Genomic DNA, 27198 nt, shown 5'->3' on the forward strand with positions numbered 1-27198 from the left:
CTGACGATGCAGAGCCAAACTGATCCGTCCTGACTTACAATGCAAGTCAATGAGGACTGATCCGTTTTCACTGACACAATATGGTGCAACTGAAAACGGATCCGTTTTGACTTACACTGAAAGTCAATGGGAGGCGGATCCATTTTCAATTGCACCATATTGTGTCAGTGAAAACGTTTGCATTATCATGATAATAGTAATGCAAACGGATCCGTTCTGAACAGATACAAGCGTCTGTGCTGATACCAGATGGATCCGCACCTAACGCAGGTGTGAAAGTAGCCTTATCCAATTACATTAGTTAGTTAGCTCATATATATAATACAGATAGTTAGTGGGAGATAGTCAGTGTAGGTTAGATAGTGATATAGTGTAGCTGATAGGTTCCAGTGCAGTGTGTTAGGTAGTGTGATAGGAATTACTGTTTCTCTGCAGTCCATACATACATGCTACAGACATAGTGCTGTGATGTCAGAACAATACTTAGTGCACCAATCAGTAATATCTACTCAGACCTGATAAAATGTGAAATTGCATGTATTGTGCACATTATTAGTGACTAATTGCGCAACTGCGAATGACTGGAGATCACAAATTCTAGAATTCGCTAATTTATTGCAAATATTATGCAAAAAATTCACGAAATATCGCAAAAACAAATATTGCCTATGCCGCTCATCACTACATGGCATCCTCTTTCTAATAAACTTAGAACCAGCCCTGTACCTCACATATATCCAGAGATCCCCCCACTCATTGCTCCAATTGCTCTGATAGGTTTATTTCAAACTGGCAGCTGGTGGCAGTAGAAGGATGGAACTGAGCATGTGCTTCCATGTCAGTGATCAGGAGAGAGAAATTAGAAAGACAGCAAATGGTGGTGCTATACATATTCTGCAGTTATAGAGTTTTCAGTGAATAAGTCAGTGGCTATACTACATTTTTTATTACACGGAATTAGAAAAATATTCAGATCCAGCTGCTGTTTTGAAAAACGTAGAATATATTTTGTTACCTGCAAGCATGTACTGTAAGAAACTGTGCCAAATGTATCAATAGTTACAGCAGTTTTCTGGCGTAAGAGGATTAAAAAGAATGGCGTACATCTTGAGCACCATATAGATTAAGAATCTTTGTTACCTTTTATAGTTGCCAGAAAAGTTGTATTTTTAGGGCCCAGAAAATTGGAAGTGAAATGCTCTGTAATACTTGCTGATGTTCAACAGCCGTGCCGTGCCCTTCAATACATGTGCACTGCTAAAGTTCAGTGCTTCTACAGTACAAGTAAATCTGCCCGACTGTACCAATATTCAATCTAGACCAAGACAAACAGAAACATAGGGATATACAACACAACCCACGCCGGACTTTGTTAGCCACAACACATTCACTTGGAAGGTTTGACCTTATTCACACTTTAGAATTAGATCAGAATTTTACATATTTTATTTTTTAAGCCAAAATCGGGAATAGATTTATTAAAAGAAAAATCTTTCTATTGTATGATTACTCTTTTAATGTTCCACGCCTTATTTTGGCTTAATACTGCATTTCCCAGCAGCAGTTTCTGCAGGCAAATAAATGGGGCCACCAGCAGTCAGTGGTTTAGGAATCAATCAGCTAATGACCAGGATGGCTGCAACCTTATGGGCCGTCATAGTGCCAGTATGCTGCCGAACCGCACGCCACTCTGTGCAGTATCTTAGTGTTGTACACTTACCAAACAATCCTGCACCTGCTCCTGATGAAATGCGGGCTCCCCACCGCATGGAAACGCGTTGAGCAGGAGAAATGAGGGCTAGCTGGCAGGGGTGGGAAATCCTGTATAGGTACTGCAATTACCATGCTTATATAGGGAGACAAGATACTTAGCCCAGACAGCTAGATAGATTAGGCAGTTTCTGGCAACATAGTAATTGCTCCATACACTAGTGGGCAGCTGCTTGTTTGCTATGGTGGCAGTGCTGCTCATTAATGCGCTCAGGGACAACATAGCAATTGCTGTATACATCAGTGAGCAATTGCCTCTGGATTGCAGCAACACTGTCACTTTATTAATGCTCAACAAAGTGTTAGTGGGTGCTGAGAGGTGCGCCTCTTTATCTCAACATATCGATTTTTGAGATAGGAGGATTACAATATAGAGTACCCCTCCCCCGCAAATGGGGTTACACCCTAGCCTGATTCACTTCTATAAAAGTGTGAGTTTGTGATTCCTAGTTTTAGATAAATTTAACAATAAAGATTTATTATTTTGTTCTTAACGTTCTATGCAGGCAAGGTTTGAGTTTCAAATTGTAGGAACGTATACACACATACGAATACTTATTTACTAGATCAGTTGTCCGGTTGAGACAACCTAAGGCACAAATGGCTTATAAATGGAATATGACATCCCTTACTATGAACTATCATGCATGTGATATGAGATGTGGAGCGTGCAGTGGTGATTTAATCCTTTTATAAGGTTTTACTTTTTTATTTTACAAAAGAAAGTACAGTCAAAGTCATTGGAACTCTTCATTCGTCTTCCTCTTTTTGTGGGTCACATTTGTTTTGGACAGTACAAGCGATGTAATATAAAAAAGAAATCGGGGTTAAACAGGTCCATCATTCTGTAAAGGAGAGCAGAAAATATATTAAACCTGCTTGTAATTTAATGACATAAAATAATGAGCTTTTAGGACTCATATGGCCTTGCAAGACTTGGTCTATTCACATGGGGTTACATCTACCATGACTTCTATGAAATGGTAGCGGCTATGAGTTCTGTGCAGAAGCAACCAACAAACTGAAGGTTTCTGATGTCCCAGCAGGCAGCCATTGTAGTAAACATGCATGGACTAGATGTGCTACACTTTATTGTAGCCTGCAAGCCTGGTATTTAAACGAATCAGTGTGGCTGGTATTTTTCCATGGGCACTGTGGGACTATTGTGGATATTGTGGAGTTTAAAATCCATAGGCACAATTTCTCATTTCATTCCACATAACATAAAGGTTACAATCTCCACTATGGGGGAGATTTATCAAGACTGGTGCTTAAATTTGTCGCAGGAGACTTCGGTGAAGAACTTTGGCCTTCGATTCTACAACTTTAAAAACATTTTAAAACAGCAATCCCCCATTCGGCTGGTACCTCGGTAGCGAAGCCGACTTTCTTTTGCTGTTTTAAAATGTTTTTAAAAGTTGCTGAATCGAAGGCCGAAGTTCTCGAGACTTCGGACTTCATACATTTTAATGCTGTAACGAGACAGGTCTCAGTACGGCATTAAAATGAAGTTGGGGTACAAATCGACTTTGAATCTTGGATCTGAAGCGGGATTCGCTCACCCCTAATAGCAACCAATCAGATTCCACCCTTAATTTTTGAGGGCTTCTATGGAAAATGAAAATGGAAAATGAAAAGTGGAATCTGATTGGTTTCTATGGGCAACTAAGCCAGTTTTTCTTTACACCAGCTTTAATAACTCTCCCCCTATGTGTATCTTATATGATGACAGACCTAGCTGGGAAAATGAGAGCTTTAGATCATACATCTTCTCAGCATGGTTGTAATATAACTTCTCTAGTTAAAGTAAGTAGCTTGAATAAAATACATGTGTAGGTGATGACAAGTTTGAAGGCATAAAGTGTGGTCCTTTATTTATGGACCGATGGTGGAAATGGTATCAACTTACGCCACAGCATCCACAGCACTTGCAGTCCCCGCAGATTGTCCCAATCAGACCATTGATAGCTTGAATTGCACAGAGAACACCTTGTACTCCACCAATTATCAAGAGAATGCAGAAGAGGGTGAGATTCCAGGTGATAATAACTTCTGTGTCAAATGTAGACTTTTCATTGATTTGATATGTTTTGCAATCCTCCCATAATGTCTTGTTTCCTAAATAGTTTCTAAAAAGAAAAATATATTCTTCTAATCACAAGCAACATTTCAGATAAGATCATTTAAGAAAATGCTTGAAAAAAAAGAAATTCTTCATAATCTTAACACATCTTAAGGCCTCATTCATACATTCCATGACAATATCCGTGAACGGTCCATGTTTGGTCTGTATGTTTGCCTTCCATGTGTTATGTGTATTCCACGTGCACTAATAGGTTGAATATGGATTTCCAGAGCATCTCCTTCCATTGGTCAGTGAAAACCACTGACATTCATGTTCTGTCAGTAGTTTTCTCGGATCCACAGACCTCAATGGACGTGTTTGGTCTGCATGACGGACCAAAGAAGTGCACGTCTCCATTGTTTTTCCACTGACCCATGGACAAGCATGTGTGAATAAACACATTGAAATCAAAGGACACACGTGCTATCCATGGAGAACATAAACAGCAGACATCCGCACTTTACTGATGGGTGAAATGAGGCCTTATGCGTCATGTAATTAACATCCGTGTAAAAATACAACTATAATTGAAGAAAACACAGTTTTATCTAATTTCATAATACAAATGTATAAATCAATGTGTACACAATGGAGGTCACTTGGGTATCACCATGTGTAGGGCCTTATGCATGTGACAGGTCCTTAGCATGAAACTGTAGGTTGGTAGAATGAGCCCCTTCTGGAGCATGAAGCAGCAGTGACTCCTTGTGCCATGGAACCATGTTTCATCAGGCTCTGTATGTGCGAGATATTCTCTCCTAGAAACAATGTTTTTACACAAATATATTGCTGTACTTCTGTATGTGAAGGTGTATGAAGTTTTTGATGTAGTTCTTTGAGCCACCACAGTTGTTCTGTAAGGATTATACGTGAGCATTAAAAATTGCAGAAAAGGAAAAAAGTTTTATTTCAACCAATTTTTAAGGTAATTTTTTAGGCATTTTTATAGAAAAGCCTGTAATGAAAAAGGCATATCTACACCATGTTGTATTTTGACCAAAAAATGCAACTGAAACCAAAACACAACAAAAATGTCAAAAGCCATAATCATTCTGTGTATGTTGCCCTTCTCATATCCAAGAAACCTCACTGAGATTACTGGTCAAAACTGCATTGGTAAGTGGTCTTCTAGTGGGGGATGAAAATCTCAAAGAAGTTGGCCAGTATGCATAATATATGGTGAAACTGAAAATCTAACTTGGAAATCTGTCTGGAAAAGCGGGTTACCAGTATTTAACGTGGCTTGTCAATGAATATACCTCATCAAGGATCCACTGAAAAAATAAAGTACAGGGGCAATCCACAGCAAATGAGGCAGAATGTTAAAGGGAACCTGACATGTTGAACATAGGGGGTGATTTATGATTTAGTTTGAGCCTGAAAAGTGTCGTTAAAAAAGTTGCAAACTGTGTGTTGTGGTGCTCCAGCCTGTAATGCCTCCCTGTAGTGCTCCAGCCTCTAATGCGTTCCTGTTGTGCACAAGCCTTTAATGTCCCCCTGTAGTGCTCTAGCCTGTAATGTTTTCCTGCAGTGCTCCAGCCTGTGATGCCCCTGTAGTACTCCGGCCTCTAATGCTATCCTGTAGTGGTCCAGCCTGTAATGCCCCCCTCCCCCCAGTAGTGCTCCAGCCTGTAATGCCCCCCCCCCCCCCCAGTAGTGCTCCAGCCTGTAATGCATTCCTGTAGTGATGCAGCCTCTAGTACCATCCTGTAGTGGTTCAGTCTGTAATGCCCCACTGTAGTGTTCTAGCCTGTAATGCCCCCTGTAGTGCTCCTTCCTGTAATGCATTCCTGTAATGCTGCTGCCTCTAATGCCCCCCTGTAGTGCTCCAGCCTGTAATGTTCTCTGTGGTACTCCAGCCTGTAATGCCGCCCTGTAATGCCCAAGCCTGTAATGCCTACCCCCTGTAGTGCTCCACCTTGTAATGCCCACTTGTAGTGCTCCAGCCTGTAATGCATTCCTGTAATGCTGCTGCCTCTAATGCCCCCCTGTAGTGCTCCAGCCTGTAATGTTCTCTGTGGTACTCCAGCCTGTAATGCCGCCCTGTAATGCCCAAGCCTGTAATGCCTACCCCCTGTAGTGCTCCACCTTGTAATGCCCACTTGTAGTGCTCCAGCCTGTAATGCATTCCTGTAATGCTGCTGCCTCTAATGCCCCCCTGTAGTGCTCCAGCCTGTAATGTTCTCTGTGGTACTCCAGCCTGTAATGCCCCCCCTGTAGTGCCCAAGCCTGTAATGCCTATCCCCTGTAGTGCTCCACCTTGTAATGCCCACTTGTAGTGCTCCAGCCTGTAATGGGCTCCTGTGCCCCACTTTAAACTCCTGCCCTCACAGAGGCAGGTCGGCCCTCGCATAAATCAAGATGCTCTTCTAGCCTCATGGAAGATGCGGCCGTGTGGGTGGAGGTGCTCCTTTCGTTGCACCTGACTTCCCCAGCTCTGAAATCACAGGGACTTTTAATCAAACAAGAGGGGGAAGCACTGGGCAACATTACTAGAAGGGTGATGGTCCACCAAATGGATGACCAGATTTAGAAAACAAAGATATGGTTAGGTTTGGAAGCACCTGCCCTACATGACAGTATGCTTACTTTGAAACCAATTTTGCAGGTGACAGACTCCATTTAAAGGAGTATTCAGTGAGTTATGGAAACAGCGTAGCTTGCTGTACTACGCTGTTAGTGTAGGTCCGATTTACTGCTATGGCAGATACAGAAACAGCACAGTGCTGGTCTCTCTCGCATTTCCGCAACTCTTCCTATTCACAGCCTATTACTGTGATTAGTCCTTTCTTGACCATGATACCCCGAGATGAGACTAACCCTTTAATATATGTGGATTTACTGCATCTACCAGCATTTTGCTTGCAGTGCCCCAGAGGATGACTGCAAAGGGTTAATCACTGTTTAAAGGGTTAATTTAATACTGCACTCTACATACATTATTATAAAAATGAAATACTTTATTACAATGCATGATTAAAAGACAAATACAGGGTATTGACATTTACACCACAGATAAAACCCCAAAAAGTGGTCACAAATGGCACAATAATAGCAGCAAAGTACAACCAAATAAAGCAGGACATATATCCAAATAGATATACAAAACTGCACGCATAAGTTATACAGACCCAATATAGCGCCTCAAATCCACCCCAACACAACCTTCGCGTTTTGCTTTCTCAGGGGGTATTACTGACCCTTGTTGATCAGTGATCCAATCATGTGACGTGCTTCTGGCTATTCAGGCATTTGATCTCATGATCATTACTTCCTTCATGTATTATGCTGATATAGGAGCTGTTTCTCTGCTCCTAAGAGTTGTATGTTTGTCTTATCTTTTCTGAGTACCATATATTGATAATTTATGTATACTCATCTATCTCTATATTGGAAGTATAAGGGGCAGAGGGTGGGGTATCAGGTGATTCAGCCTCGTCACATGACCGGCGCCCCAGCTAGTGCACCTTTGGCTTGATGATATGTGTTACTCCTGAATACCACCCAGGTGCAGATAGTTTAATACTAGGTGTTTTCTAGAATTTTCAACCATGCATATATATGCAACAGGTGTTAGCTTGGTCAGGGGAGGTATTTATAATTGTTAGGTGAGCAAATACCCCCTTAGGAAGCAAAACTCAAAACACGTGTTAGGGTTGGTTTAAGGTGCCATATTGGGTCTGTATTATGACCTGCTTTATTTGGTTGTACTTTGCTGATATTATTGTGTCTTTTGTGACCACTTTTTGGCATCTCATCTGTGGTGTAAATGTCAATACCTTGTATTTGTCTTTTTATTGTGCATTATCATAAAGTATTTCATTTTTATAATAATGTGTGTAGAGTGCATTCTTTATTGGTATTGCTATTTTGGTATATGAATCTACATGGTTACTAATGGGTCCTATAATTATGGGTGATCACTGTGTATAAATAATAGCGATGTATGGGCAACAAAAATAGAAATATAGAAACATAGAATATGTCAGCAGATAAGAACTATTTGGCCCATCTAGTCTGCCCAACAGTTAACTCTGGCATATTTTGTTATGTTGTTGGGGTTATGGACCGGGTCCGCCCCATGGTTAGTAAGTCTTAGTTGAGCAAAGCTACAGACAAGACCTACATGTGCAAACTCTTGCAAACTACACCAGAGTCCAGAGAACCTCTATCTCTGAGGCTACAGCTGCCAGAATGATCCTTTATCATCAGAGTACCCCTCAAAGAAAGAGACCAGCCATCTTAGATGGTCAAGAACCATAAAGGCTGTGCAAGTTAAAGACAGCAAGGTTTTCGCTTGTTTCTGGCGTTGAGACTTTGCTGCTTTGTAAAGGGAATATTTGAGATGGACTGGCCATCTCACTCTTATATCTGCACTCCTCGGCCCAGGAACTCCAGAAAGGCTTACCAAGAACAGTATAGACCTAGGAACAACTACTACCATCATTGTTGCTAACTATACACAGCTACTGGGAAAAGAACTACACTGTGATTTACTATGGAACTGTTACTTTTGCTGCTATATGTACTACCCACAAAGACTTTATTTTTATTGCAACCAAAGGGCCTGATTATTGACACCATCTCACGTCCACTAGGCCTCTGCATCTGACCTCCTACCTTACACCCTGCCAACTATCTACCATCAAGGGCACCCCATCTACCACCAGGCAGGCAGAAGCTCTAATACCAGGGTGTGCCCCGAGGGAAGAAAGGGTGCACCTTCTATTCACTGTGCATTCACTGCTGCGATGAACTGTGAGTACCTTCATTATAGCCAGTTCCAGTCCCATTCTCGCCTTCCCTCCGAGTCACTGCATGCTTCTAAAATTAAATCTGCAACATGTAACCCACCCATTGTTTTTTAACTTATTAAAATATACGGCGTTATGGGCCCTCGGGTGTATGGAGCGGGCCTCTGCAGTGACCCTGCTCCACAGGTGCCGCTGATCGTGGCACCTGTGAATAAAGACAGAGGGATGCGATTCCCTCTGCCGTCCGATTGGAGCCTCCACAGTGAAATTGCGGGGCTCCGATCGGTTGCCATGGCAGCCTGGACGCTTCTGAAGCCATTCTTTATGTTGAGCTATGCACGAGGCATAGCTCAGAATGGAGGGAGTAACAATCCTATTCACCCTAATAGATCTCTATTAGGGTGAATAGGAGAGGGGATCAAAAGATCCCATGTACGAGAACCCTATGGGGGCTAATAGTTATAAAATAAAAAGTGAAAAAAATGCAAAAAAACACCAATATATTAAAAGTTTGAATCACCACCCTTTCCCTATTTTACATATAAAAATACATAGACAATAAAAAAAAATTGGGTATTGGGTATCGCCACGTTTGAACTATTAAAATATAAAAATAAAATAAAAATCTGTGTGGTGAACGTTTTGTCCCCCCAAAAAATTGAATAACGTTGTATATACTACAAAAATATATAAAAAAGAAAATGGCTGCACACCATTATACATACAAACAATAGAGCCAAGAAATGGGGATCATTCTAAATAAAAGTGGTAGCATACCTACTATAAATGAGTCAATGGAAGCTCATAGCGCACATATTTGATCAAACGTGTGTCGGGCCCATCTACCAGGCGTCAAGGTGGCTTCCGCAGATAGGTCCCTAACACTAAATATACTGCCTCTCTTTGGACTTACCTAAGCCTACAATATTCAGGGCAGTGTGGGAACCAGCTACATAAGTACTCTGCTCAGAAGTCCCAGGTACATGGGCGTGTTCAGTCTAAAAGAGGAGCTACCCTCAATTAATACAAATTTAGACTAGAACCTTCAGAATCACAGGTGCACAGGTTTGTATGTATAATGGTGTGCAGCCATTTTCTTTTTTATAATCATGTTTGCTTCATGGATATGCACCTGTGATTCTAAAGGTTCTAGTCAAAATTTTCTTGTAGTATTAATTGAGGCCTCTTTTAGACTGAACACGCCCATCTACCTGGGACTTCTGAGCAGAGTACTTATGTAGCAGGTTCCTACACTGCCCTGAAAACTGTAGGCTTAGGTAAGTCCAAGAGAGGCAGTATATTAGTGTTAGGGACCCATCTGCGGAAGCCACCTTGACGCCTGGTAGATAGGCCCGACACGTATGTGCGCTAAGAGCTTCCATTGACTCATTTATAGTGGATATTGTACCACTTTTATTTAGAATGATCCCCATTTCTTGCTTTATTAATTGTATGTATAATGTTGTGCAGCCATTTTCTTTTTTATAATTATGTTTGCTTCATGGATATGCACCTATGATTCTGAAGGTTCTAGTCTAATTTTCTTGTAGTATTATACTACAAAAATAGTATCAATAAATACTACAGTTCGTTACGCAAAAAAACAAGCCCTTACACGGCTCTGTAAACTGAAATATAAAAAAGTTATGAAAATGTTTGGTTTTTCCTAAGGGTTTTTTATTTTTTATAAAGTAGTAAAACAAAAAAAGTTCAAGTTTGTTATCCCCACCTTTGTATTGAGCCGTAGAATAAGAACGTCAGGTCATTTTTAGTGCATAATAAACGCTATAATGTCAAAACCCCATAAACCTTGGTGGAATTCATATTTTTTTTTCAATTTTGCCACACAAATAATTGTTTTCCAGTTTTCTAATACAAGACAAGGTAAATTAAATTGTGGCATTAAAAAATGTAACTTGTCCAGCCAAAAATAAGCCCTCATATACAGTTGCAAGAAAAAGTATGTGAACCCTTTGGAATTATATGGATTTCTGCACAAATTGGTCATAAAATGTGATTTGATCTTCATCTAAGTCACAACAATAGACAATCATAGTCTGCTTAAACTAATAAAAAAATAATTAAATGTTACCATGTTTTTATAGAACACACCATGTAAACATTCACAGCGCAGATGGAAAAAGTATGTGAACCCCTAGACTAATGACATCTCCAAAAGCTAATTGGAGTGAGGGGTCAGCCAACTGGAGTCCAATCAATGAGATGAGATTGGAGGTGTTGGTTACAGCTGCCCTGCCCTATAAAAAACACACACCAGTTTTGGGTTTGCTTTTCACAAGAAGCATTGCCTGATGTCAATGATGCCTCGCACAAAAGAGCTCTCAGAAAACCTATGATTAAGAATTGTTGACTTGCATAAAGCTGGAAAGGGTTAAAAAAGTATCTCCAAAAGCCTTGCTGTTCATCAGTCCACTGTAAGACAAATTGTCTATAAATGGAGAAAGTTCAGCACTGCTGCTACTCTCCCTAGCAGTGGCTGTCCTGTAAAGATGACTGCAAGAGCACAGCGCAGACTGCTCAATAAGGTGAAGTAGAATCCTAAAGCGTCAGCTAAAGACTTACAAAAGTCTCTGGCATATGCTAACATCCCTGTTATCGAATCTACCATACGTAAAACACTAAACAAGAATGGATTTCATGGGAGGATACCACAGAGGAAGCCACTGCTGTCCAAAAAAAACATTGTTGCACGTTTGCACAACAGCACCTGGATGTTCCACAGCAGTACTGGCAAAATATTCTGTGGACAGATGAAACCAAAGTTGAGTTGTTTGGAAGAAACACACAACACTATGTGTGGAGAAAAAGAGGCACAGCACACCAACATCAAAACCTCATCCCAACTGTGAAGTATGGTGGTGGAGGCATCATGGTTTGAGGCTGCTTTGCTGCATCAGGGCCTGAATGGATTGCTATCATTGAAGGAAAAATGAATTCCCAAGTTTATCAAGATATTTTGCAGGAGAACTTAAGGCCATCTGTTCACCAGCTGAAGCTCAACAGAAGATGGGTGTTGCAACAGGACAACAACCCAAAGCATAGAAGTAAATCAACAACAGAATGGCTTAAACAGAAGAAAATACGCCTTCTGGAGTGGCGCAGTCAGAGTCCTGACCTCAACCCAATTGAGATGCTGTGGCATGACCTCAAGAAAGTGATTCCCACCAGACATCCCAAGAATATTGCTGAACTGAAACAGTTCTGTAAAGAGGAATGGTCAAGAATTACTCCTGACCGTTGTGCACGTCTGATCTGCAACTACAGGAAAAGTTTAGTTGAAGTTATTGCTGCCAAAGGAGGTTCAACCAGTTATTAAATCCAAGGGTTCACATACATTTTTCCACCTGCACTGTGAATGTTTACATGGTGTGTTCAATAAAAACATGGTAACATTAAATTCTTTGTGTGTTATTAGTTTAGGCAGACTGTGATTGTCTATTGTTGTGACTTAGATAAAGATCAGATCACATTTTATGACCAATTTGTGCAGAAATCCATATCATTCCAAAGGGTTCACATACTTTTCCTTGCAACTGTAGCTATGTGAATGGAAAAATAAAAAAGTTATGGCTTTTGGAACATGAGGAGGAAAAATAAAAAATTTAAACATTACAATAGACCCTGTCTTTAAGGGGTTAAATCTATGCTCCATTTAACCCCTTTCTGATGCAGGGATTTTCAGTTTTTGCTTTTTTTATTTTTCCGTTCACATAACCATTTGGGATAAGTTTAGTTATTTAATATTTCAATAGTATGGGTGTTTTCATACGCAGTAATGCCCCATGATGTTATGCTTTTTTTTTTTTTTTTTTTTTTTTTAATTTTGAGGAAAGGGGGGTGATTACATTTTTTTAACACTTAAAAAAAAAATGTTTTTACTTTTTGTTAGGTTCGTCCCCATTTGAACCTGAACTTGCAATCATCAGATTGCAATTTCTACTGAAAAATTGAACTTTCTCTCTACAATATTATAGTTCAGTGCTGCCACTTGCTGACCTGAATGGTATATATAAGTAATGAGGCTGGAAGCCTAGTACAGGCTCAGACTCATTACTATAAATGAACGCCTTCCTAGATTTACGATGGGGGCAGACGTTCCTTACACAGAATTTCTCGCTTCTGTGTTTTAGCCACTCAGGATGCCATCTTTAAAGACCTGAGATCCGGTTGTCGGGAAGAGGTTAAAGGGGTTTCCCAGTACTTAAATATTGAAATACCTGGGATGAGTCATTCATTTCTAATTGCTGGAGTCTGACTTCCAACACCCCCCACTGATTAGCTTTTTGAAGGGGTCTCCTTGGCAGTGACATTATGTTCATCGGTCACATGGCGTTTCTGCAGAACAGTCCAATTAAAGAGAATGGTATTGAGCTACAATACCAGGCACTGTGACTACACAATGTACGGCCCTGTGCCTTGTATACTATGAAGAGGCCACAGTACTCATGTGAGTGCCACATGCCCCATTTAAACAGCTGACGTGAATGTCCTGTATGCCTTGTGATGCCTCTAAACTGGCTTAACTTAAAGGGTCATCCCACTAACATAAACAGAGCTCAGACTTTAGATCTTTTGAAAATGTCTCTTTGTAAAGCTATTTTCTTATCATGGACTGATTTCCCACTTTTGTTTTTGAAGATCACTTGCGAATGGTCATGTCCATCGGCCTTTGAGAGCTGTCTTTCCTTAGCAGGTGACAGAGGTGCACAGAGCAGTGCGCTGGGGAACTGTGCAAGAGAAGGCAGTGTGTTAACCCCTTAGTGACCAGCCTGTTTTGGGCCTCACTGACCAAGCGTTTTTCTTCCTTTTTTCATCATCGCATTCCAAGAGCTATAACTTTTTTATTTTTCCATCTATGTAGCTGTATGAGGGCTTGGTTATTATAGGACAAGTTGTAGTTTGTAATGGTGCCATTTTAAGGTAAATATAACTTTCCGATTAACTTTTATTAACTCTTTCTGGGAAGGAGATGGGAAAAAAACAGCAATAGTGCTACTGAGTTTTTACATTATAAATTTTGTGCCGTAGATTTTTCTGCATAAATAACATGATATCTTTATTTTCTGGGTCCGTACAATTACAGCTATATCAAACACGTCATAAAAAAAAAAAGTTTTTATACTTTTGTGCAATAAAACCTCATTTTTTTTTAAAAAAGAAGAAAATCTTTTTGTATCAATGCATTCCAAGACCCATAACTTTTATATTTTAATTTCTATGGAGTTGTGTGTGGTCTTGATTTTTGAGAAATTACTTGTAATTGTCATTGGTATCATTTTGGGGTAAATAGCACTTTTTGATCGCATGTTATTAAGTTTTTTCGGTGGCGACTAAGAATAAATTTGCAATTCTGACATTTTTTGTTGTTTTTCTTACGGCATTCACTGTAGGGGACAATTTACATGATATGTGTGTAGTGCGGAGCGTTATGGATGTGCGCAAGATTTTATTTTTGCAATTTTTTTAAATTCAAAAACGTATTTTCAATGGAATAAATGCATACTTTTTATTTGAATTTTTTTAATGAATATTTTTTTTTAAATCCCTATACTGCATTGCATTTTAATGTCAGTGCTATACTTGCAGACTGCTGGAGAACACTCATGGCAGGCTTGGGGCCTACAGCAGGCCCCAGCCTGCCTTTACACACATCAGCACCCTGCAATCGCATTTGCAGGGTGCCAATGGGAGATAGAGGGAGTCTGATCCCTCTGTCACCGCTTACATGTGGCGGGCGCCATTGTGTCCAGCTCATAGACCGGACCACTGTGAAAAGGCGGTGGCCCAGCCTAAGGCCCATTAGTGATCGCCCCAAAAGGGCGTATTGGTGGTCACTAAGGGGTTAAGGGAAGCTTTAACCTGTTTATAAAAACAGAAGACCATTTCTATTGTGGTACCATAAATAATTGAGAGAGTTTGGTTTGTGGGGGAAAAACCTTTACGTACCTGCTTGGTTATGTGCTTACATACAGAATTGTCAGACATATAAAAAAAGATGCATTTTTTAACCACATTTCTTGTTCAGAAGCACAGAACTGAGCAAACTAAATGAAACAGTATTCTCAAAAGCTTTATTTTGTAGAATAATTTGAATGTAAGTTTACACATACCCATCGGCGAAAGGATAGCCCCAAATATCTTCGGTACCTTCTTTTCCCAAATAACATATTGGCCCTTTATTTATAGCAACTATAGAAACAATGAAATTGTAAGCGGCTCCAACAAATCCTATGGCAGCAAAAAGGATAGAAGAAAACATCTGCAACAAAAAGCCAGAACAGAAATTACTCGCAATATTGGTTTATCATTTTGGGTGGCTAGATTATGAGAAAATATGGCAAAAATTTAATTCCACTTAAAAAAAGGCTTACACTTGGTAGAGTTTGAACAGAGTAGAGGTCGAGCATGAATGCTGCCACTCCATTCAAACTCTATGGGAGTAACAAAAAAAAATTGTTTTAGTTTTATGTTAACTATCCATAAAGAAAAATCCTAACATATTCCAGTTTTCAAAAATAATGCTAAAAACACCAACCCACTAGGCTGACAATTTGGGAACTCTGCAGCTCACTTTTCTGCTTTGCTGTGTAGACTGACAAAGAATATACAGAGTCATCCCAGTATCATTAGGGAGCCAGTCCAATTTTACTGATGAAGGCCTAGATAAGACCGGATAGAAACACAACACAGAGGCATCTCCCATGTTGTCAATAGTCACTGGAAGAGCGGATGTTTGCCTTCTATTCCTGGTAACAGTATTAAGGTGGATTTACACGGGCCAACGAGCTGCAGATTGTCGGGAAGGAAGCGTTCCTTCCCGACAGACGCCTGCTCCTTAGGTAAAGGTGAAACGCTGCATTTACATGCAGCGATTACCTCCATAGTATGAGGACGAGCGGTCGCTATTATGAACGCTCGTCCTCATACAGCTACACTGTTTCTGGGTCATGCTGTCTAAACAGCGATCTGCTGCCAAAAGAAATGATCATTTACTAGCCTGCACAAATGACAGTTTCGCCTGATGAACAAGTGTCCGCAGGAACGTTCCCAATAATCTGCCCGACTATCTGCACATAAATGTCCACCTTTAGTCTCTAGACACACATCTTTCAATTGACTCCCATTTATTGCAGCTGCCATAAAGCAAACATACCCTGCCCCATAGTCTATTTATAGGCAGGCTACTTGTGTCTCCAATATGTCGGGAATATAAAAGTAAGGCATTAATTCTCTTCTACTCACCGAAATTTAGGACTGAACTGAAAAAAATAATAATATGATACATTCCCCTATAAAGAAGACCTGTCAGGTCTCCAATCCTACCCTATGAAACAGCAGCATGGGTTGCGAAGAGACACAATGATCTCGGGGATATATAGCTTTTAAAAAGTCTTTGATGTCTGCCCTCCCCACCTACTACTAATACAGAGTGATTGATAGTATATACGAGGAGATTGCTGTATGCATAGGGTAAGAGCTCATGCACACAAACTTTTTTTTTCACTATCAGTTAAGTTTTTTTGCGGCTCGTATGCAGATCCATTCATTTCAATGGGGCCGGGAAAAAAAAGGTAATTACTCCTTGTGCATTCCGTGTCCGTATGTCCCCATGGCCATTCCGCAAAATAATGTTCACATTACCGACAAGGTTAGGACTGTTCTATTAGGGGCCGGCCCTTCCCTTCCACAAAATGTGGAATGCATGTGGTCGGTATCCATGTTTTGCAGACGGCAAAACACCCAATGTGCATAAGCCCTAAGTAGGATTCAGAGGTTTTCTTTATATGTTCAGGAAGAATCTACTAAGCAATGTGCATGAAAATACTGAATCCAATCCTAAATAAATATACATCCCGCAGCTCAGTGTCTCTCCATTTATCCCACGCTTTCCATTTCCAATGATTGATACTCTTTTAAAGAGAAAGTTCTGCTGCTTTCACTTGAGTACTTACAGCAAATCTCTTTCCACAGCTTTCATTACCACAGCATCCACAGCAGTCATTTTTCTTCATACCCAGAAACACTAGAGCTGGAAAAATCATCTACATAAATAGAAGAAGAGAAATATGTGAAATAGGTTCCTCATTATTGTCCATCCTGTATCTTAGATTGAGTGGTTCAGATCTGCATTGTCATAGGTGCACTGAGAGTATATTTCTATATTATATGTATAATCTTCTACATACAACCCATATTTCATTTACAAAATCAAAGACCATTGGACTGGTTTCACTTATAAGCGCTGTTCACACGTAAGTCAGTTATTTTCTATCAGATTGTCATTGCTGCTAGTAGGCCAGTGAGTAAGTTAGGAAGTGATAATGTGTTGTTTCTTGTCATATGATGCTGAAAATTTGAAAACCACCTTTAATTTTATTTTATTTTTAACTTTATTATTAATTTATTAAAAAAATTAATAAACACCTTCAATCCTACTCCAGTAAAGGAGTGCATTACAAAATGGAGCAATGTCTTAAGACAATAGTGTTACACCTAAAGGGGTTGTCTCTAGGGAAGAGGTAGAGACCGCTGTATGGAAGGGGTTAACAGAGCGAGGGCGTTTCCTCTCCCATCGATCGGGCCACTGTGTTGCCATGGCACATAAATGTCCACCTTTAGTCTCTAGACACACATCTTTCAATTGACTCCCATTTATTGCAGCTGCCATAAAGCAACAATGGTTAAACAGTTAACAGAGTGAGGGAGATCCCTCCCCGTCGGGATGCTGCGCTGCTATGGCATCGTCCCAATGATTACTATGGCCACCGAACACCTTACAAAGGCATCCAGGCTTGCCATGTACCATAAGCCTGACAGGTCCTGACAGAGGCTTAGTGTCAATACACTGCAATAGACTATTGGAGTGTATTGAAGATCTATCAGATCCATTGAATCTTCATGAACCAAGTGGGTATTGGTACAAAAAGTGTTAAAAAAGTAAAATACTCTACACATGTTTGGTATCGACGCGTCTGTAACGTCCAGATCTATAAAAGGATTATGTTACTCTTCAGGTGAACTCCATTAAAACAAAAAATAATGACGGATTTTAAATTTTTCCAACCTCAATTTCCGAATAATTGTATAAAAACTGATCAAAAAAGTCATATGTATCTCAAAATGGTACCAATAAAAACTGCAGCCCTTCCCACAAACAAGCCCTCAGACAGCTAGGTTGGCTGAAAAATAAAAATGTTATGGAAAAAAAATTGATTTGACGCTGAAAAATTTGTAAAACATAAAAAAACTATATAAATGTCTTATCTTTATAACTGTATTACCCACTGAATAAAGTTTTAAAAATGTAAAACATTGATAGAATTGCAAGGTTTGCCCACCTCACTTCCCTAAAAATGGTATAAAAAGTGATAAAAAAAGTCATATGTACCCTTAAATGACACCAATAAAAACTGTCACCTGTCCCACAAAAAACAAGCCCTTAGACAGCTACATGGGTGGAAAAATAAAAATGTTATGGATGTTAGTGTGCGGTGATGGAAAATATAACTTATTTTTAATAAAAATTGATTTTATGCTGAAAAATTTGTAAAACATGAGAAAACTATATAGATGTGGTATCGCCATAACTGTATTGACCCAGAGCATAAAAGTATCATATAATATATACCGCATGGAGAACCCCATAAAGAATAAAAATTAAAAACACTGATAGAAATTTTTTGCAATTTTTGCCCTCCTCACCTCCAACAATGGTACAAATACAAAAAAACAACAGTTTCTCCCTCAAAGAAAGTCCTCACACAGCTCAGTAAACAAAAAATAAATAAAAGTTATAGCCCCTAAAAACAATTTAGGCAAATTCTATGTTAGAAAATACATATGTCCTTCCTTCCCTCTGAACGCTGTCATGTCCCGAAAGAGCAGTTGTGGGTGCATTTTCACTGATTACCCATTGTGAAAATTAAAAATTTCGGGCTAAAGCAACATTTTATTGGAAAAAATAGAATTTTTCATTTTCATAGCCAAGTGTTCGTATATTCTATGAAACACTTGTTGGGTAAATACAGTCATCACGCCCCTCAATGAATGCCTTGAGGGGTACAGTTTCCAAAATGGGTCCAGTTTTGGGGGTTTCCTTTCTAGGGTTACCTCAGGGTTGCTTTAAATGTGACATGGCATCCAAAACCTATCCCAGCAAAATCTGCCCTCCAGAAGCCATATGGTGCTCTTTCCCTTCTAAACCCTGCGGTGCACCCATATGGCAGTTTTATGGCCACATATGAGGTGCTACCATATTCAGGAGAAAATAGCTAACAAATAGTGTGGTGCCTTTTCTCCTGTTACCCCTTGTTTAAATGAAAAATTTGGGCCTAAATTGACATTTTCTTGTCAAATATGTAATTTTTCATTTTCAGAGCCAAGTGTTTCTATGAAACAAAGTGCTCACTACCCCCCTTGAAATATTCCTCAAGGGGGTGTAGTTTCCAACATGGATTTACCTTTTGGGGGTTTCCACTGTAGGAGTGCATCAGTAGATCTTCAAATGCAACATGGGCCAAGAAAACTATCCCAGCAAAATCTGCCCCCCAAAAGCCATATGGTGTTCCTTCTCTTCTGAGCCCTGGGGTGTGGCCATACAGCAGTTTACAACATCATATGGGTATTTCTGTTAACCGCAGAATCAGGGTAATAAATATTGAGGTTTGTTGGTTGTAAAACCTTGCTTGTTTTACAGGGAAATTGGTTTGAAATGGAAAATTACCTAAAGGATTAACATAGTTTCTAAAATCCGTTTTGAAAAATATGAGGGGTGTAGTTTCTAAAGTGGGGTAATTTATGGATGGTTTCTATTGTGTAATCCTCACAAAGTGACTTCATAACTGAATTGGTCCTTTAAAAAATTGATTTTGGAATTATTATTTTTTTAATTGTAAAATTTGCTTCTAAACTTCTAAGCCTTCTAACGTCCTAAAAAAAAAAAAAAAATTTACAAAACAAAATATATAGCAAATTTTAAGTAATAACTATTTTAAGAGGTATAACTATCCGTCTTAAAAGCAGAGAATTTCAAATTTAGAAAATTGTGAATTTTTCAACATTTGTTGGTAAATTTTGGAGTTTTTAATAAATAAAGGTAAAACTTATCTACTCAAATTTACCACTAACATGATGTATGATGTGTCATGAAAAAACAAACATTCTCAGAATTGGTTGGATAAGTAAAAATGTTCCAAAGTTATTACCATAAAGAGACAGATTTCCAAAATTTGGCATGGATCTTAAAGGGGTTGTGTCACATCAGCAAGTGGCATTTATCATGTACGTAGAGAAAGTTAATACAAGGCACCTACAAAGGTATTGTGATTGTCCACATTGCTTCCTTTGCTGGCTACATTCGTTTTTCCATCACATTCTACACTTCTCGTTTCCATGGTTATGGCCACCCTATCACACTGTGTAAACGGGAAACTGCTACTGACAATATGCAGTAAAAATTGGGGATGAACAACTGTAATAATGATTTTTCATCTCCCCATTGATTTTGTACCTGGTCATGTGAAACGCTGATTAAATGAGACCCAATTGATTTTAATATCATTAATCAACACTCAGTAGTGGCCTGGCCCATGAAAGAGGACCCTTAGAGTAATCAAACTATGTAATACTGTGCCCCATGAGATACTAATAACACATACTATGGCAGCATTTAAGAAACAGCTACAGTGGTGCTTGAAAGATTGTGAATCCTGCATAATTTTCTATATTTATACAGAAACTTAAACTTAAAACTACATCAGATTTTTACACAAGTCCTAAAAGTAGATAAAAATAACCATATAAAAAAAATGAGTCAAAAATATTAAACATTTTCATTAGTTTTTTCAGGAAAATTATCCAATATCACATATCTGTAAGTACCATAAAATATCCAGGAACACACAACACTGTGTAATCTTAAGTAGGCTCCTGCACTGGAGTTTCACCACACCCCAAATTTGAGGATTATAACACCACATAATGAATAGTACTAGTGAATGAAAGACACATTGCTCACTCTCCTCTTGGTATAAAAATACCTTCTCTTTATTCTCCAAACTTGTACATTCTACAAACTAGGATATCAAATCCAGATAGCGGTCATGAAGAACGTAAGACTTTCAGTGTATGCTCATCATGCACAATGTTTTGACTAAGAGGCATGCCCCCTGAAACACTGCACGTGATGAGGATATGCTGAAGATCTAAAACTATCCATGAGCGCTACAGTATCTGTATTTGATATCTTGTTTGGGGAAATTTACAGTTTTAAATAATAAAGAAAAGGTATAGTTATACCAAGATGAGAGTGAGTAATGTGTCTTTTATTCACTAGTACAATTCATCATGTGGAGTAATACCTGCACGTGTTATTAAACTGGTTGCAAAAGTATGTGAACCTTTATGATTAGCAGATAATTTGAAGGTGAAATTACAGTCAGGTGTTTTCAATTAATGGGATGACAAACGGGTGTTAGTGGGTGACTGGCTTTATTCAAAGAACTGGGATGTATCAAAGTATGATTTTCACAATACATGTTATGGAAGTGTATCACAGCATGAACAAAGTAGATTTCTGATGACCTCAGAAGAAGAGTTGTTGATGCTTATCAGGCTAGTAAATGTTACAAAATCATCTCTAAAAAATGTGGATTCCACCAATCCAAAGTCAGACAGATTGTGTAAAATACAGGACCATTAATACTATTCCCAGGAGAAGTCAACCAACAAAGATCACACCAACAGCAAGGCATGTAATAGTCTGCAAGGTCACAAAGGAATCGAAGGTAACATCTAAGCAACCAAAGGTGTTTCTCTCATTATCTAAAGTTAATGTTCATGAGTCCACTACAAGAAAGATATTCTCAAATATTTAGAAAAGGCTCCACCAGCAAACTACTGGAGCTCAGCCTTTCAGTTACCAGCTGAAAAAAAGGGATAAATCAATAATAATATAGGCTGGCTCACAGTATTTTTGCATACAATTTTATTAATACACTAACTCAAAACAAACTGACTAGATGTCAGCATATCAGCATACATACATAAGAAAAATAGGTATATGAGTGCGGAGCTCACGCACAACCTAAATAGCTGGAGTACTCCTAAGAATAGAAACCTAATGGCTAGGGTGAGGTTTGCAAGAGGCATTCAATTGGACCGCTCAAATGTCCATGATTTTGAATGTCAGTTTGCCGAATAGTTGGAACCAAAGGTTCAAAGACGTCCTAGTTATAATTCCCCGCATGGAAAACTGTGTTCAAATGTCAAATGGTAACCGCACTTCCTCCGATCAGCAGTGTTCCACTTACTTGTTACTTGCAGAGCAATCCTTGAACCCGTTCGATTCACCACAAGAAAGACACTGAACAATAATGGTGTGCATGGCAGGATTGGAAGGAGAGATACACTGCTCTTCAAAAAGAACATTGCTGTCTGTCTGCAGTTTGCTAAAGATAACCTGGACAAAATAGAAGGCTACTGGAACAATGTTTTATAGATAGATGACACCAAAATTGATTTTTTTTTTTTGTTTAAATAAGAAGTGTTATGCTTGGAGAAAGGAAAACACTGCATTCTGCCATTAAAACCTCATCCCATCTGTGAAATACGGTGTTGACAGTATCATGGTTTGGGGATGTTTTGCTACATCTGGGCCAGGAAATCTTGCCATCATTGATGAAATAATGAATTTAGAATTTTACCAGCAAATGCTAAAGAAAAATGTCAGGATATACAGTTGCAAGAAAAAGTATGTGAACCCTTTGGAATGATATGGATTTCTGCACAAATTGGTCATAAAATGTGATCTGATCTTTATCTAAGTCACAACAATAGACAATCACAGTCTGCTTAAACTAATAACACACACAGAATTAAATGTTACCATGTTTTTATTGAACACACCATGTAAACATTCACAGTGCAGGTGGAAAAACCCCTAGACTAATGACATGTCCAAGAGCTAATTGGTGTGAGGTGTCAGCCAACTGGAGTCCAATCAATGAGATCAGATTGGAGGTGTTGGTTACAGCTGCCCTATAAAAACACACACACCAGTATCTCCAAAAGCCTTGCTGTTCATCAGTCCACGGTAAGACAAATTGTCTATAAATGGAGAAAGTTCACCACTGCTGCTACTCTCCCTAGGAGTGGCCGTACTGTAAAGATGACTGCAAGAGTACAGAGCAGACTGCTCAATGAGGTGAAGAAGAATCCTAGAGTGTCAGCTAAAGACTTACAAAAGTCCCTGGCATATGCTAACATCCCTGTTAGCGAATCTACGATACGTAAAACACTATTAAGAATGGATTTCATGGGAGGATACCACAGAGGAAGCCACTGCTGTCCAAAAAAAACATTGCTGCACGTTTACAGTTTGCACAAGAGCACCTGGATGTTCCACAGCAGTACTGGCAAAATATTCTGTGGACAGATGAAACCAAAGTTGAGTTGTTTGGAAGAAACACAAAACACTATGTGTGGAAAAAAGAGGCACAGCACACCAACATCAAAACCTCATCCCAACTGTGAAGTATGGTGGTGGGGGCATCATGGTTTGGGGCTGCTTTGCTGCATCAGGGCCTGAACGGATTGCTATCATCGAAGGAACAATGAATTTCTTAAGGCCATCTATCCACCAGCTGAAGCTCAACAGAAGATGGGTGTTGCAACAGGACAACGACGCTAAGCATAGAAGTAAATCAACAACAGAATGGCTTAAACAGAAGAAAATACGCCTTCGGTAGTGGCCCAGTCAGAGTCCTGACCTCAACCCGATTGAGATGCTGTGGCATGTCCTCAAGAAAGTTATTCCCACCAGACATCCCTGGAATATTGCTGAACTGAAACAGTTCTGTAAAGAGGAATGGTCAAAAATTACTCCTGACCATTGGGCACGTCTGATCTGCAACTACGGGAAACGTTTGGTTGAAGTTATTGTTGCCAAAGGAGGTTCAACCAGTTATTAAATCCAAGGGTTTACATACTATTTCCACCTGCACCGTGAATGTTTACATGCTGTGTTCAATAAAAACATGGTAACATTTAATTCTTTGTGTGTTATTAGTTTAAGCCGACTGTGATTGTCTATTGTTGTGACTTAGATGAAGATCAGATCACATTTTATGACCAATTTGTGCAGAAATCCATATCATTCCAAAGGGTTCACATACTTTTTTTTGCAACTGTATGTCCGTGAGTTAAATCGCAAGAGAAGGTGGGTCATGCAGCAAAGACAACAACACCAAGCACACAAGTCATTCAACCAAAGAATGGTTAAAGAAGAATAAAGTTTTGGAATGGCCAAGTCAAAGTCCTGACCTTAATCCAATAGAAATATTGTAGAAGGACCTGAGGTGATTATTTGATGCGAGGAAAGGAAACCCACCTGCATAACAGAGTTGAAGCTGTTTTGTACGAATGGACTAGAAGTGAAGGTTCACCTACTTTTGCCATTCACATACATGTGTTACTGGATCATTTTCCTCAATAAATAAATAACTAAGTTATCTTTATCTACTTTTAGGACTGGTGTAAAAATTTGAATTAGTTTTAGGTTCAATTTATACAGAAATATAGAAACTTATGAAGGATTCACAAACTTTCAAGCACCACTGCAGATGCTTAGCTAATAAATTCAATTGAGGGTTATAATTAATCTAGCTACTAAATGTTTTCTAGTGATCAGGGAGGGTGGAACCTAACAGACGTGTGTCTTTTTGCAACTACTGTATGTAAAGTCACTGCTTGTCCATCATTTCTGCTTCATGAGACAATGCTATCCACTGCAACCTGTGGTTTTAATATAATGGCTGATCAGTATAAAGTTTCCCTGCTGTGTGAAGGCAACATCATTACTACATCTCTCTATAAATGATAAATGTACAGTAATTAAATGTCACACATATGAAGAGACCCCAGCAGCTACAGTATATCAACATGGTCACATCCACATTCCTATGACTGCTTGTCACTCTGCTTGCCACATTCCTATAACTGCTTGAAACTTGGCCGCGGCAATACCACAAACTCTGTCACTGTCCTGGGGCAGAGAACCCCATGGTGATATACACTTGAGAAACTATTTTCCAGTGGATGCAGTGGTGGTGTTCCTGCTATCACCTGTGAGTTGCTGTCATAGTGAGCAGCTTACGAAACCGAGTCTGAGGCACAGCTGACAGGCAGCCTGCCAGAATCATAACGATGGCAATGGTATTCTATTGCAGTGTATGGTACAAGCAATCAGAGGATCACATGTACAAGTCCCCTAAGGGGACTAAAAAGTACAAATCACTTTTTCAATTTTACACATAAATAAACATAATTGTTAATGCTGTATCCAAAAATGTCCAAACTATTAAACTATAACAATATTTATCGAGCACGATGAACAGCATAACAGAAAAAAAATAAAAACAGATGATCTGCTGTTCTTTGGTCACATTGTCCCCTCAATACATTGAAGTGATCAAAAGGTTGTATGTACTCCCAAAAGGTAGCAATAAAAACTATAACTCGTCCTGCAAAAAATTATCCTTCACGCAGAAAATAAAGACCTATAGCTTTCAGACTATGGGATACAAAGAAAATAAATGTTACAGTTTTTAGTTTGGCAGTTTTAGTAGTAAAACATAAATTATAAAAATATGTCATTGCCGCAATGCTATCATGTCATTTCTAGGGCATAGTGAACACAGTAAACACAAAATCCCAAAAAACATAGTGGATTTGTGCTTTTTTTTAGATTGACATCACAAATAATTGTATTAATGTATTCCAGTCCAAGCTATGGTAAATTAAATGGGGGAATAAAAAAAATGCAACTTAGCTCGCAAATATAAGCCCTTATATGGCTATGTGAATGGAAAATTACAAATTTTATGGCTCTTGGAAAGTAGGGAGGACAAAACAAAAAATGAAAATTGGTCCTTAAAAGGTTTAAATCTATTTCATATTAAAGATGTTTTTACATAAGTCCACTCAAATATCATTGTATTACAATAACAAAGTAGCAGACTTCACATTACCACTATTAATTTCTATTCATCTGCTCCTTAAATAATAAATAATGTGTCAGATTTGGCACATAGCTGACCCATACAAAACTCATTGACTGTAAATAGTGCTGGTCGGGGGACAGGAATTTAAGAAGAGAAAAAAAATTCTACATGTAGAAATTTCTCCGCTATTTAATCTGCAACAGTGGGCCTGAACAAAGCCTCTAATGCAGATGTGAACGCAGCCTTACTATTATTAAAACATTTAAAGGTACAGGGCGGCATGCAATATTTTCTAAGTAAATCTTAGTGTCATCTATCTTGAATTTTCAGTTTTCCATTTTGTCTATAAAAATATTGTCTCTATGTAATTTTTGGCAACGTTTCCAGGAAGAAAAACAAATCAAATGAGAATGGAGTTGTCAACTGTGCATGTGACGTCACTAACATTTTTGGTAGAGGGCAGCTTCAAGACACAGGCTTAGCAGCCAATATTGTAGCTATGGAACGTCCTCCACCCGCACTGCTCAGTGATCTGAATACTTGACCTTGTTTGGAAAAAAAACTGGCTCTTGCGGCCAAATAATACTTTCTTTTCCTGAATCATTAGATGATCACGAACATTATATCACGATAAGGTGATTTTGAGCATTCACAAACACTAATTGCGCACTCACCAGAACACCAGAACCTAAGAGTCCCCCGAGGTAAAAGACTTCACGTGAGATATGATCATTGCTCTTTGCAACATTACCAGCTGGGAAAAAGAGCAAAATGTTGGCCAAAACAGACAGAATAGCGAGGGGAATGAGGGTAATGCCCAAGCACTTTGCACAGCCCCCGGAACACATCTTTAAGTACGACTTGGTTATTAGCGGTTATGAACTGGTTGGCTGGTGGCTGTAAGAATCCGATGTAATCCCCGGAGATGCTGGTACTATCTGTGGTTTTATGGTGACCTGACAATTTATATACTGCACAACCTATGAATAAAAGTCTATGAGATAATGTTCAGAGTAATAATTTGCCATGACAACTAATAACCCTGTTAATATTCTACTCAAGCACACAAGACACTGGCAGGAGATTTCCTTGTCCACAAGATGAACATATGATAATATTATCTCTACAGCTCAATTGCATTGTTTGGTGCTGCTCCCATCTAGGTGTCATTTTAGAATTGCTTTATAGAAAATTCTAAACATACTGTATATCCAGGCATTTTGGGTTTTGGACCTTCAACAAATCATTGACCATCACTTGGAATTTGGGATAGTTTTAAAGAGACTGTTGATTAGTAGTTGTCTGTATCTTCAGGTGGCATACAAAAGTACATTGGTAGAACATTTTTTTTATTTCTTACTTATTAACATCATTTTGAAAGTTTTCTAAATCAGCACAGTGAGATTTTAATTTAGATTACTAGAAATCAGCATGATTTCTCTTTTGCCCATGTGATCATAATGACTTCTGCTTTTTCCTCTTGATTGTTCAAAAAATCAGGGGAAGAGGACAGACATAGCCTTCCCTT

At 39.0% G+C, this 27198-nt stretch overlaps 1 protein-coding gene across 1 annotated transcript; it reads right to left on the reverse strand.

The window, feature by feature from the left end:
* Positions 1-2463: 2463 nt before the first annotated feature.
* Positions 2464-26585, reverse strand: LOC122936103 (transmembrane 4 L6 family member 4-like). Its single transcript, XM_044292123.1, has 5 exons — positions 26345-26585; positions 16623-16712; positions 14781-14929; positions 3680-3899; positions 2464-2615 (listed from the first exon to the last, which is right to left on the reverse strand). The coding sequence occupies exons 1-5, from the start codon at positions 26516-26518 to the stop codon at positions 2598-2600; spliced, it is 651 nt and encodes a 216-aa protein (XP_044148058.1). The 5' UTR covers positions 26519-26585; the 3' UTR covers positions 2464-2597.
* Between the last annotated feature and the right edge of the window lie 613 nt (positions 26586-27198).

Source organism: Bufo gargarizans, chromosome 4 (assembly GCF_014858855.1).
Source record: "Bufo gargarizans isolate SCDJY-AF-19 chromosome 4, ASM1485885v1, whole genome shotgun sequence".
Lineage (NCBI taxonomy): Eukaryota > Metazoa > Chordata > Amphibia > Anura > Bufonidae > Bufo > Bufo gargarizans.

What these genes read in the sequence shown, in the direction of transcription:
- LOC122936103 (XM_044292123.1), bottom strand. Translation starts at nt 26,518, where the DNA reads ATGTGTTCCGGGGGCTGTGCAAAGTGCTTGGGCATTACCCTCATTCCC. An exon ending in TCTTAGGTTCTGGTGTTCTG is followed by an intron (nt 16,713 to 26,344) that starts GTGAGTGCGCAA and finishes CTATTTATGTAG; the next exon opens with ATGATTTTTCCAGCTCTAGT. An exon ending in GCTGTGGAAAGAGATTTGCT is followed by an intron (nt 14,930 to 16,622) that starts GTAAGTACTCAA and finishes TTTTTGTTGCAG; the next exon opens with ATGTTTTCTTCTATCCTTTT.